The sequence below is a fragment of the Monodon monoceros genome, unplaced genomic scaffold (genome assembly GCF_005190385.1).
Source record: "Monodon monoceros isolate NGI ecotype Baffin Bay Population unplaced genomic scaffold, NGI_Narwhal_1 Super_Scaffold_11, whole genome shotgun sequence".
Classification (NCBI taxonomy): domain Eukaryota; kingdom Metazoa; phylum Chordata; class Mammalia; order Artiodactyla; family Monodontidae; genus Monodon; species Monodon monoceros.
This window is the reverse complement of record NW_021703767.1, coordinates 73757232-73770751: the sequence shown is the minus strand read 5'-3', so window position 1 is coordinate 73770751 and position 13520 is coordinate 73757232. Positions and strand designations below refer to the sequence as shown.

The following is a 13520-nucleotide window of genomic DNA, read 5'->3' as shown; positions in this document are numbered from 1 at the left end:
AAAAAAAAAAAAAAAAAAAAAAAAAAAAAAAAGATTGCCCAGAATTCTATCCCTAAAAGAGGGCCTCTATGAACAGTTATTGAATAGCCCTCTGAAATACACACACACACACACACACACCAAATTATGCAAATGGCTTTTCTCTCTTAAAATATAGTGAGCATTTCCACATATCCTTGAATTGTCTTTAGGACCACAATTCCATCATCTCCGTGAACCACAGCATGTAGGGTTTCAATTCACCTCATTTCTAAAAGAACACTTTATCGTGCTTCTGAAACCAAGAAGCAACCTATAGACGCTGTCCACAGGGCATGTGGTAAGCTCTCCTTTGTTCCTGAAGACTCTGAGGTGTGTCTCAGCCACTGAGGAAACAGGGTCACTTTCTAGGACTGGGAGCTGGATGGGCCCTCAGAGACCATTTGTTCAACTCCCTCCTCTTACATCTGGGGAGAAGTGACTTCCCCAAGATGGGGGAGGTGAAATGGTGCTGGACTCAGGACCCATTATAAAGGTTTTTTGTTTTTTCTGATCATAAAGTTTTGAGACTGGCCAGATACACGCCAGCTACAGTTCCGTCTTAGATTTCATCAAGTAGATTTCCTTTTTGCTTTTCCTAGTACCTTACAGGCTTTTAAACCTTAACACCATACGCTTCAAAAATCTCATCCTTTCAATTTCTTTAGTTAGTTAATTAAGCAGTTCTATAGCACTTACTCTGGATCAAGCACTGTTTCACCTCCCATACTTTCTTTCCTCCTCTCTACCAGCCCAAACTCCCCACTCAGCTCTTCCTTCCTGGGCTGTCGTGAGGAAAATGGGATGCGAGGAAAAATGGATCACAGGCCGTGGAGTGCTGTATGCAAAGCCCATGGTGAACTGGATCAGTGAGAGAGAAGTTCTGACCCACACGGGGCCGGTTTCCCTTATGAAGATGACAGTTTCACTGCAGGGACATCCCAAGGTTGGGATGAAGGGGAAGCCGAGATGAAGGCCTATGTATTACAACGGTGGGTAGCAAGGGTTGGGAGCGAGCACCTCTGAACTCCACTCACAAGGAGATGCAAATACTGTATTTAGGCCAAACTCCAAGACCACCAGTGGGAAAGGCCTTGGCAACCCTGGCTCCTGTTCCTGATTTTTTTTTAATTATTTTTTCCCCATTAAAACAGGAGATATAATTGACATAAAACATTGTATGTTCCTGATTTTTTTGGAAGAAGTTTTGCTATTCATATGCTGCTCAGAACCGAAGAAGTGGCCCAGGGAAGGGCGGGAAATGGCCATGATCAAGTTGGATTCAGGAGCAGGGCTGCTGCAGATAAAACACAGGATACACCGTGAAATGTGAATTTCAGATAACAAATAATGTTTTAGTATAGGTGTGTTTATCTGAAATTCAAATTCACTGGCCTCTTGTATTTTTTGCCTGTTAAATCTAGCAACCCTACTCAGGAACACAGGGAAGGCTTCCCGGAGGAAGCAGGATTTAGCCAGGGCCTTGAAGGGCAGAAGACAGATGAGCAAAGGAACCCAGAGAAGGGAAAGCTGGCTGGATGTGCAGAGGAAAACCTGGAGAGTTAGCCCCGAACCAGACAACGAAATGTCCTAGAGGTCAGGCTAAGGGGTCTGGACATAAGCTGTAAGCAGTAAGGAGCCACGGAGGGCCTTAGAGCAGCAAGGCCATGGGGCTGATGGAGTGTTGGGAAGATCTTGGGTAGGACAGCACTGAAAGGAGGGGGGACGGAGGCAGGAGCTCAGTCAGGAGCTCTTCCCTGGATTTCAGGCAGCGTGATGGAAATGCTTCTAGAGACTGCGGAGGCCAGAAGAGGTTTTCTGAGTGGCACCCAGGCAGACACAGCAGCCCATTTTGCTGGTGGTTGACCCCGCTGTTTTCCTGATGGAAGCCTTTCCACTTCTAAGAACTGACTCAGTGTAATTAACCTCCGCCTAACTCCCCCAGTACACTTGCTCACTTAAGGTCACTTGCTAAATGGGACCTGAAAGATGGCCCAGTTCAAAGCTCACCACCTGCAGGAACGGTGCTCTGTCAGAGCCTCACCAGCTCCCTGAGTTCATTATCTCCACAGACAGAGCAAGTCCAGAGAAATGAACGGTGTCACCTGGTTCAAAGGCTCTCAGGGCCAGCGTAGGTGTCCGAGCCCACTTGCAGCCCGTTGTCCACTGCACTGCATCTAGCAGCATCGGCAGGCTTGCAGGGCCCCAGCAGCACCCCCATTTGGTCCTCAGAATCACTCCGTAATGTAAGTAGGGCAGGTCTCCTGATTCCCACTTACAGAGGGAGAAACTAAAACCCAAGAAGTCCAGGGCAGAACCAAGGCCGCCTGGCAGGTCAGCGAGAGCCTGGACAAGCCAGTGTCCACCCGACCCCTGGTCAGCCCTCTCTCTCCTGCTCAGCCCCGTTGCCCTGGGGGGGCCCAGTACAGTCTTTCCTTACCCCAGGGGAACTAGCTGACTGTCCACACATTTCCGGACGCACCATCTCTCACTGCTGCAGAGCACATAGGGGCACACAGATCTGGGCAGGGCAGATACTATGCCCTGAACTTAATTTCTGGTCTTTGGGACCTATTAGAAATTTCTGGCCTCTTTCTTCATACTTATATGTATTTACTTCTAAAATTAGCACTTTTAGAGTCAGTGTGTGGGTGTGTATTCTTTTTATTAACTAATTAATTGTTTTTTCCTTGAAAGAATGATTTGGCTTTAAGAATGACAAACATCCAAGGGACTGTGTCCTGGTCTGCTGGTGCTGGAAGCAGGGTCTGGAGAGGGAACAAGCAGTCCTGACTGTCAAGAGCCTTAGGCACAGAATTAGCAGGACACAGGGGCCTGGGACGCGAGCCTCTTCAGACAGCAATCTGGTGTGTGGTGTTTGGCTCTGTGCGCACGCACACACACACACACACACACACACACACACACACACACACACTGAGCCAGCTCCAGGTACAGTCATTCTCAACATGCAGACTTTCTTCTGTTGACAGAAACAGCCTCCTTGCAGAATTCCTACAAAGCTTCAATGGCATTGCTAGGAAGCACAGAAGGAAAAAAATGACTAAACACAAAGCTGGACTCAATCTTTTCTTGCATCCCAGAGGCTAGGAGGAAAAAAACCTTTAAAAGGCACAGGAGCAGTCTCAACACTGAGGGAATGTCGACCCTGCACTCATAAAACGGGTGCTGGCTGCCCCGGCAAGTGAGCGGGCCGCTCCGGAAAGCCCTGCTCCCTCTGGGCCCTGGGCCCTCACCCACAGACCATGAGCCAGTGACCTTTCCTCCACATGTGTTCGGAACGCCCTCCGACGGCTGTGTCAGGAGACAGGCTGCCTGGTGTCGAGTCCGTGGAGTGTGCCCTGTCTTGTGGAGACGTCCAGAAATCCGCACAGCCCACACAAATGGCCTGTCTACAGGGTTATGAGTCACATTCAGGCTCCACTGCCATTAGTCTGGTGCCCTGACCAGCCCATCCAGTGGACACTTAAGAAAAGGTGAAAATGACCCAGTTCTCTCTCCACGCAGGCTCCCATGCCTTAGCTGTCTCTACTTCACCTCTTTTCGTGGGTGTTCTGCATCACTGGAATTCCTTGTAAATCCCAATGTTTTATCCTGCCTATTAGACAGGACCCTGCCTGAGAACACAGGTAGCGCATAGGTAAGTGGAGAGAGTCCTGTGGAGAGAGTTTCCTCATCCGTAAAATGGGAATGATAGATAAGAAACTCGGCCCTGGGTAGTTCCTGCCGAGGCAGTGGGGTGTAGTGGGTAACAACAGGGTTTCAGAGCCAGACAGAGCTGGGCTCAAATCCCCAGGTCAGCGCGACAGCGATGATGACTGACGATACTGGTGATGACGTTTTCTTGCGCAGGTTACTTAAACTCAATGAATCCCGGTCTCCTCTTCTGGGAAACAAGAATATTGAGAGATACTTGCCTCAGGGCTGTTAGGAGGACTATACCAAACAGTGCTTGTAAAGTATAGAACATACCATGCCTGCCTCATGACACACACGCAGTCACTGTGAGCAATGAATTTAAAAACGCGTAGTGAGCTGAGTGCTGTGGATACAGTGTATGTCGTGTTGAGGGACCTCTCTTCTCTCCGCCTCGCCCAGCACGGCAGGAGGTAGGTCTTCAAACCTGTGGGTATGTGCCCCAAGGACATGGACGCAAAAGCACCCTCTGCGAGTGAAGTCACAAAGTCGTAAAGGACCACAGAGGTGACGAACACAACACCTTAGCGACAAAGAGTGCCCCCAGGCCTCCAGAGTGGGAGGCGCAAGCATTCACTTATGGACCCCGCGGGTCAAGCAGAAGCCCAGCTGGCTGGCAAGAGACACAGACGACTGTAGCCAGAGAGTACAGACAGATGCCCTGGGTGTCTCAACCCAGTGTTAGGAAATATCTGAACTGTGCAATCCATCTTGGGAGTAAGAGAAGTCGCAAACCAGAAGAGGTGATGACCTGGGGCCCGGCTTCAGTCCCTTCGGGGTGTGGTCTGGAGGAGCAAGGTCATGACCAGACTGTGACCAATCTACCAAGTACCTCCCACCACGTGTGGTGGGTCAGGCCAGCCCCCCTGCCCTCATGCATTTTTCTTTCAAATCCCCCCCCAAGAACATGTTTGCTGAATGAGTGACCCAAACAGGTGGATGAAAAGCAGTGTCGCATTCATCGGCTAAAAGACACCCTCTTCCTCCCCTTCAGCCATCAGGGAGCCAGAACTTTTAAGGAATATTGCTCTGAAAAACTGGGGAGCCCACCCAACCAATCCCACCACCCCAAGGCAGCTGATGGTCGGTGGGCTTGTGGCTTAACTTTGATTTTCTTCTCTACATCTTCCGAAATTTCTACAATAAACATGTATTACTTTTAAGAGAGAATATATAGATTATATAGAGAATATATAGATTACCAGAAGATCGGATGGGCCACAAGCCTGACAAGCTACACTGTCCCCTGCTCACATTTCCTCAGTGTCTGTGTTTAGTGAGATTCTAAGTAACTTCCGATCGGGACTCAGCGCTTTGTCATGTGTAGCGTGTGGGTGTTTTGGGGAATGAAGTAGGAGGCTGTGCTGGGGGTTCTGGAGGGGGTGGGTGGGGTAGATGGGGGTACCTGGGCTTCTAAAAATATACCCCTTGTTTAACAAGGGCAAAAGCATTTATCTCCATTTGCTTCATGTATGAGCGTGACCCTGTGCCCTTGGAATTTAAAAGGAAAGAGCGAATAGAGGAGAGGGAGAAAAAGGACTGCAAAACACAGAAACTGCCCAAAACAGCCACAGAGACAAATTTCTGAATTGTTCAAGGTCACTGTCCAGTCCTAAGCTCAGTTGAGGGTTCCCACAGAGCGAGCTTGCTTCCCGCCCTCCCCAAGCCCCCTCCCCACATCTCACCAACTCAACTGTCCCTTCCCCTCACTGAACACACTCTCCCTCTCTCCCCTTAGCCTTAGACTCTGCCCGGACTGCTGGCTCCGGGCTGCCAAGACATGCGCCTTGGGTTGTCCGACACATTCTGCGACCAGATCCAAGAAATAAACAGCACCAAATGAAGGACCTGGGGATAAACGGAGCCCAAATGGTCCTTGGTCTGGAGCAGAATTTCTCCCTCAAAACCCACCTCTCAATGACCAGCTGTGTGTGTTCCAGGATCAAGAGATAAAGATGAGGGCAGCCCAGGCCCCTAGACCTAAAAGCCTGTGCACAGCCTGGCCGGGGAGACAGGTCCCTGCAGCCCTCAGGCTACACGGCAAACAACACCAGGGATGGAAGAGAGGTGTATGCTCTGAGCACCCAAGGGAAGGAGGCTTTAATCTCTGGTGTGTACGTGGAGGGGAGGGGAGTTCACACAGCAGGTGGCATCTGGGTAGGATTCTGACACACGGCAGTTGGGCCAGAGGAAATCCCAGGAAGAAAGGCCCAGAGCCCTGGGGATGAGGGAAGAGTCCATGGCCAAGGAGGACATGTAGGTGAGGGCAGGGGAGGGGCACGAGGCTGGGGCAGGTGTGCAAGGCCTGAACCCCACATTAAGGGATCTGGACTCTATCCCGCAGATCAGGGGCTCTAAGTCTTTCGGATTTCAGGGTCCACTACGAGTTGAACGAATCGGGGGGGCTGACTCAGGACAGATGATTGATTACTTTGCCAAATAAGGCCATTAGGACCAACACCAAACCCTCAACACCAACTTAGCACTTCCTGTTATCGTCAATTCATAAAAGGGCATTTAAATATCAAAAGAGTGGGAGACCCCAACAAACCCAGAATGAAGGACGGTCCCTCCCCCTGCTGGTACCACCTGTCCACTATGCTGTCCTTGTTCTCACTTGCCACAGACAAAGGGAAACTTCCTCCTGACCAGGGCTGGGAGCCACAGCTGTGGGGCTGAGAGCGACAGGACCGCAGACCTGAGAGTTAGACCCATTTCCGGTATCCAAAATGTGATGTGTTTTGTTCAAAGATCCAAAAATTCAAAATGAGGCAAAGCTTATGAAAGTGCCAGGCACAATGCCCATTGAGGGCCCCTGTGTATGACCCTGACAGCACCACAGGGAACAGCCTGGTGCTCCTTGCAGGGGAAGAAAGCCTTCCACGGTCAAATGGGTTTGGGAAACACCAAGACTCTTTAAAAAGTTTGTTAGGGGCTTCCCTGGTGGTGCAGGGGTTGAGAGTCCGCCTGCCGATGCAGGGGACGCGGGTGCGTGCCCCGGTCCGGGAAGATCCCACATGCCGCGGAGCGGCTGGGCCCGTGAGCCATGGCCGCTGAGCCTGCGCGTCCGGAGCCTGTGCTCCGCAACGGGAGGGGCCACAGCGGTGAGAGGCCCGCGTACGGCAAAAACAAAAAAAGTTAGTCAGCATTTATTTCTGCAAGACTTGAACGTGCCCCATGATTCAGCGTGCAGTGTTCCCATGGCTCATTTGACGGTGGAAAGTCCTCCTCAGCGCGGGCAGCGTGGGAGAGTTCTCGGGCAGATGCTTATCCACTGCTGAGTGGGCGTGAGGCTGGCGTGGGCCGAGGAGAACAGAGCAGGGCAGGCACCTCAGAGGCACCAGCAAGCACGCGTGAAGGAGGACCCGTGCACCTGCCGGCGGACACAGCACCTACCTCGAGGTCAGAGTTGATGGAGGAGACCTGGGAGGAGCTACTGGAGGACACGCATGCCCGGATGACCTGAACCGGAGGGTACGAGGGGGGCTCCTGCGGGGACGTGGCGCCCGTGCTTGTCTGTCCATCTCCAGGCAGCCTGGTGGCACTGCAGCTCGCCTGCAAGGTGTGCGGGGAAGGGCAGGCAGGAGACTTGGTTGGCATCTTTGTTTTTTGCACTGTCAGAGCATCCACGTGCTTCAGCATTCAAAAGGCACGAAAGGACGCAGCCGCCTCCACCCTCCTCCTGCGGCCACTCAGCTCCTCCTCAGAGGCAGCCGGCCCTCCTTTGTGTGTCCTCCCCGATAGTCTGTGCACACGCGAGCAAATGCATGTACATATTTCCCCCATTTCCACTAACAGTAGTACACTCTATACTCTCTTATGCATCTTGCTTTATTCCACTTAACAACATGCCTTGGAAGTAGTTTCATAGCAGTGTTTTTTGGTAGCACTGTACAGATGTTCACAGGCTATTCAAACCAGTCCCCTGCTGAGGGACAGGATATTCCCAGTCTCTTGCTTTTACAATCAACCCTGGCTGCAGTCAATTATACCGTACATTAAAAATTTCAGGATATAAAGGATAAATTCTTAGAAGTGGAACTGCTGGATCAGAGGGTATGAGCGCTTGTAATTTGGATAGCTCTTGCCAAACGTGTGCTCCATAGAGGCTTAACCAACGCACCCGCCAGCAGCCTATGAGAGTGAGCTGGGAAGGGTTAAGGGAAGAAGAAACTTGTGAGATTACCTGTCTGTCCATCTATCTCAGAAGAGAGCTTCCTCCCACAGGCCTCACAAGGGTTTCCCCAGAGATCCTCAAGGCTCTGGGCTGGGCTCAGAGCCGGGCAGTCATCCCACTGACACAGCACAGGGGGAATAACCCACCTTCTGGACCGTATCTTCCACCAACTAACCATATGACCTCGGCAAAAAACTTATCCTCCTGAGTCTCAGTTTCCTAATCTATAGAAGGGGTTGGTAACCCCTGCCTTGCTTCCTTTGAACTGGTGTCACGGGGCTTAGGTTTAGTAAACGTCCTGGACACACAAGAACAGCTGCTCGTACTGGTCCCCAAATCACGCAGGGCTCCAGCCCTGGATGGGTCAAGGGCACAGTTCCCTGTGAGAGTCGGCTGGAAGGGAGGAAAGTCCACAAAGGAGACAAAGACAGCTTTCCGGGTGGGAGAGGGGGGCAGGCGGGGCAGCAGAGGCCTCCCAGGCCACAACAAAGGAAAGAATCTATAAATTCCTCAGGTCTGACCACACCTGAGTCAACAGATAAAATGGAGTTTTCAAATGCTGCAAGCTGTTGACTCCTAGGACCCCATACCCTCGGCCTCCTAGGCTCAGCCTGACCCCAGCTGCATCTCTTGGAAAATCTCTCCTTGACCAGCGCTCGGGAGGTGATGCTGGCAAGAGTGAGCACCACTCTGGCTCTTTTGCCCACTTCCTGATGGTAGTTCAAACAGGACGTGTATCAAGGCACATGGCAACAGGGTACCAATATCACCACAACATGCCCATCGGGACAGTCTCATGAAAAAAAGAAAATAATTTGCTAATGCAGCAGGCATGAAATGGTGGCATGAAACGGCGGCATAAAAAGCATGTCCTCTGTATAAAAGCTCAGGTGCCAGAGTCAGACAGGATTAGTCTGAAACCTATTCCTGTGATTTTCTAACTATGGGATCTTGGGCAAGTGAGTTAATCCTCCCTGTGCCTCATTTTAAAAGAATAATAAGGGGGGCTTCCCTGGTGGAGCAGTGGTTAAGAATCCGCCTGCCAATGCAAGGGACATGGGTTCGAGCCCTGGTCTGGGAAGATCCCACATGCCGCGGAGCAACTAAGCCCATGCACCACAACTACTGAGCCTGCACTCTAAAGCCCGGGAGCCACAGCTACTGAGCCTGAGTGCCACAACTACTGAAGCCTGCACGCCTAGAGCCCGTGCTCCGCAACAGAGAAGCCACCGCAATGAGAATCCCGTGCACCGCAACTAGAGAAAGCCCGTGGGCAGCAACGAAGACCCAATGCAGCCAAAAATAAATAAATATTTTTTAAAAAAAAGAAGAAGAAGAAGAAGGGCTTCCCTGGTGGCACAGTGGTTGAGAGTTCGCCTGCCGATGCAGGGGACACGGGTTTGTGCCCTGGTCCGGGAAGATCCCACATGCTGCGGAGCGGCTGGACCCGTGAGCCATGGCCACTGAGCCTGCACGTCCGGAGCCTGTGCTCCGCAACGGGAGAGGCCACAACAGTGAGAGGCCCAGGTACCACAAAAAAAAAAAAAAAAAAAAAAAGAATAATAAAATGATTAACTATTAATAAATGACAATAGAAATAATAATAGTATCTACCTCAGGTTGTTATAAGAATCTGCGTTGCTAATAATTGTAAAAAAACGTTTATCAAGCGCTTACTTGGTGTCAGCCATCATGCCGAGTAAGAAGCAGCATAGCATTTTGGTCAAAGGCACAGACTCGGCAGAGACAGTTCTGAATCCTGGTTCTACCACCAACAAACTGTGTGACCTTGAGCAAGTTGCTTAACCTCTCTGGGCCCCATTTTCCTTCTCTGTAAAATGAGCATAATACCTCAAGGGTTCGCTGTTGGATTAAACGAGTTGATCTATGTAAAGCACTTAGACCAGTACTCCAAGCACTGTGACCAGTAAGTACAATAAGCACCATGGAAGTGTTGGCTGTTATTATTTACTCAGAGCCTGGCAAGTAGTTAGTCCTCAGTAAACAGACCACCATGCGAATGATGACCCTAGAGCCCAGGGAGGCGGCTTCTGCCCAGGCTAGAGGGCGGGGCTCCTGGCTCCCTGCTGGGAGCTGTCTTGGAGGCAACTCTTGCCCTCTGGTGGACACAGAAGGAAGAGGCCGAATGGAAGTATTTCCTCAAAAATGTGCTGGCCGGCCTCAGTGGAAGAGAACAGAAGAGGAACACAGTCTTCTCTCAAGGAGTCTGCTCTCCAGTGGGCATCCACTCAAGATTCAGGTACTGGAAGGGTTCAAGTGAATGCAGCTTTTGCACTATTATTTTTCACAAGTTCCACGATTTAAAAATTTCTAGTGCAAAGCGTTGGCCAGATGCTGCCAGGGCTCCCTGTGCTTTCCCCAGGGCTTTCCATCACCCACCCTCTGGACAGAAAAAGAGCTTAATGGCCGAAGTGGACTCTTAATCGTGAAAGCGTGCTCCAAACCTCCCAGAACTTCACTTACGTCACATACAGGTTATTTACACCCACTTTCCAAGGAGCAACAGCAAAGAGTAAAACTCCTCTCTCAGGCCCAAAGTCTGAGCGTCAGCACGTCCCAGGGGCAGCCCAGCGGGGCGGCTATCACTGCACTCTGGGTTCCAAACACACCTGTACGGAGAGCCCGTGACCTGACACACCAGGGTTTTGGCAAACAAGACAGAAGGAGACAAAGTTTATATCCCAGCAGGAAACAGAAAACAAACAAAAGTAAAAGATCACAATAAGTGCTTTGCAGAGCATTTTAAAAGGTAATAAAATAAACAGCAGAGAGGTGGAAGCAACTTTTCCACAGAATGAGTGGTGGGGGAAGGAGAAGGTGACATTTTTACTGAAATTGGAAAGACAAGAAAGAAGCATCCATGCAAAAAATCAGGAGGAAGAGCATGTAGGCAGAGGAACGGAGAGAAATTCTGTGCAGAGAGAAGTGAAGAGGGGAGAATAGGAGGCAGTGAGGGAGGGGGAAAGCGCGGGGCTGTGTCACGAGATTAGATTTTATTCTGCGTGAAATGGGAAGCCAGAGGAGTGTTTTAAACCAAAGACGAACAAGATGTCATTTACATTTGTAAGAGACCCTTCTGGTTACTGGTTGTAAATGGAGGGGGTGGGACAAGAATAGCAGTTAGGAGGCTCCTGGATCTACTTGTTTTTTTCTTTCTTTATTGAAGTATAGTTGATTTACAATATTGTGTTAGTTTCAGGTGTACAGAAAAGTGATTCATTTCTACCTATTTATATGAATATACCTAGATTCTTTTTTCCAATTCTTTTCTATTACAGCTTATTACAAGATATTGAATACCGTTCCCTGTGCTATACAGTAAAATCTTGTCGTTTACCTATTTTATATATGGTTGTGTGCATCTGTTAATCCCATACTTCCAATTTATCCCTCCCCCTACCCTTCCACTTTGGTAACCGTAAGTTTGTCTTCTACGTCTGTGAGTCTGTTTCTGTTTTGTAAATAAGTTCATTTGTAATTTGGGGGGGTAATATTTTTTAGATTCCACATATAAGTGATATGATATTTGTCTTTCTCTGTCTCACTTACTTCCCTCAGTATGATAATCTCTAGGTTGGACCTACTTTAAAAGAAGTATTTGCAAGACTCACAGATGGGTGATATGGGCACGGGCGTATAGTGAGGGAAAGAGAGGAATCTGAGTTTGACCCACTGCACAGACAGTGGTGTCGCTTACTGACATGAGGAAGATGGGGAGAGGAGCCGGTCTGGACATGGAAATCCAGAATTCTGTATTGGACACGGCACGTGTGAGATGTCACATGGTGACGAAGAAGAGGGAGGATGAAGAGGTAGTGGGGCAGTCAAGACTGGAACTGAAGGAGAGGAAAAGGATGAAGACACAGGCCAGGGAAATCAGCCAGAGCTGGCAGGTAGGGCTGTGGGACTGGAAGAGCGTACCCAGAGAAGGGAGCCCTCCTGAGGCGGAGCTGGGGTACTGCAACCTTGAAGTCCGCTCACCAGGAGGAGCCCGCAGAGGTGAGGGTGGCAGAAAAACCAGGACAGGGAGGGGCCCAGAAATCAGAAGAAGCAGGTGGCCAAACGAGTTGAACCTCAACTGGACAGAAATGACCCCGGGATTTAGCAACTGGGAGGTCGCTGTAGCCTCGACAGGAACGACTTAGTGGGGTGTGGGACATGGAGTGGGCTTCTTGTCGCCTCTTTCCCTCCAACCCTCTTCCTCCTGAAGGCCCCCCGTGCAGAACCCTGGGAGTCATCTGGAGCATGCGGTCCTCTTCACCACCACATCCTCACTGCCCCCACTGCTCTACCTGCCGACTCCACTGCAGCTCTGCTTCTCCATCGGCTGCAGCCTTGGTTCAGGCCACACCATGTCTTTCCTGGACTTACAACTGTCCCTCACTGACCCCCTTGCTTCTAGTCTCCACTCCCTAGTCTGCCCCCCAACACTGCCTGAGTGACGGCTCTAAAATGCACGTCTGACCCTGAGTCTCTAGTCCTGAAGCCTCCTGAACTCCCGTCACCCTCTGCGATCTCACACTTACCCCGCCTCCACCCTTTCATCTCTGAGCTCCCCTTCATCTGACCGCCACCGCCCGCCCCCCACCAAGGCCTCTGAGAGTTCCTTCCTCTTTTTACAGGCTTTCCTGCCTCATTCCGCCCCTCCTGCAGCTAAAGTGTCACTTCCTCCAGGAAGCCTTCCAGGACTACCTCCCACCCTTCTGGACACCCGGCTGTGGCCCACAGCCACTTACCTCCTGCACAGGCTCGATGGTCAGCTCCAGGTAGCGGCTGACAGCTGCCATCCTCTTGAGGGGCTTGCAGTAAGGAAGCGTGGTGAGAGGCACCCAGTCCGAATTCTTTCAAGCGGGGATGGGGAGACAGAAAGGGGGATTCTTAAAGTCAGGAGACCTTTTCTCAAAACAGGATCCCAGTTTCTTCAAAAGAACCCCTACAGTATTTTTTTCTGTTCTTTTATGGCACATCTCACTTTCTGCTTCCTATAAGATGTATCTTATCTGTCTCTTTGAGGTCACAGTAGGTGGGTGGGTCCCAAACTTTGCTGCACCGTGGAATCACCTGGGCTTCTTAAAAAAACAAACAACTGAAGTTTAGCTCTCACCCCCCCACCCCGCCCCACACCAGACATTCTGATTTAATTGGTATGGATGTGACTTGCAGAGTTTAAAAGCCCCCCAGATAATTCTAAAGTATGGCAAAGTTTGGGAATCACTGAAGTGGGTGCTAAATAAACGCTTTTGTAAAGCAGTGTGGTTCTTGAACTTTACTGGGTACCAGAAGCACCCAGAGGACTTATAAAAACACCCCGAGTTTTGGATTTGGTAGAGCTGGGTGGAGCCCTAAGATTTGCATTTCTAACAAGTTTGCAGGCAGTGCTGGTCCGGGGACCACACTTTGAGAACCACTGATGGAAAGACTGCTGAAGAGATTACAAAGGCTCCACTTCCCCTCTTCAAAATACTAAACACACACAGGGCTCTCTAAATACCTTAGCTCCCCGTTGGGATATAATTTTGTAACAGTTTCTAGAATGGAATGAAAATAACTTCCCACTAGAGCCTTCCCGGGAACTTGGATCTTTGGT

General features: G+C 50.3%; 1 protein-coding gene across 1 annotated transcript in view; it reads right to left on the bottom strand.

Moving 5' to 3' along the window:
- TMEM44 (transmembrane protein 44) overlaps positions 1–13520 on the bottom strand; it is a 35541-nt gene that overhangs the window by 7017 nt on the left and 15004 nt on the right. The window contains exons 8-9 of the mRNA XM_029213628.1: positions 12670–12774; positions 7132–7290 (exon numbers count right to left, since the gene is read on the bottom strand). Of these exons, the coding sequence (XP_029069461.1) occupies positions 7132–7290; positions 12670–12774 (264 nt within the window). The remainder of the gene's footprint in view (positions 1–7131; positions 7291–12669; positions 12775–13520) is intronic.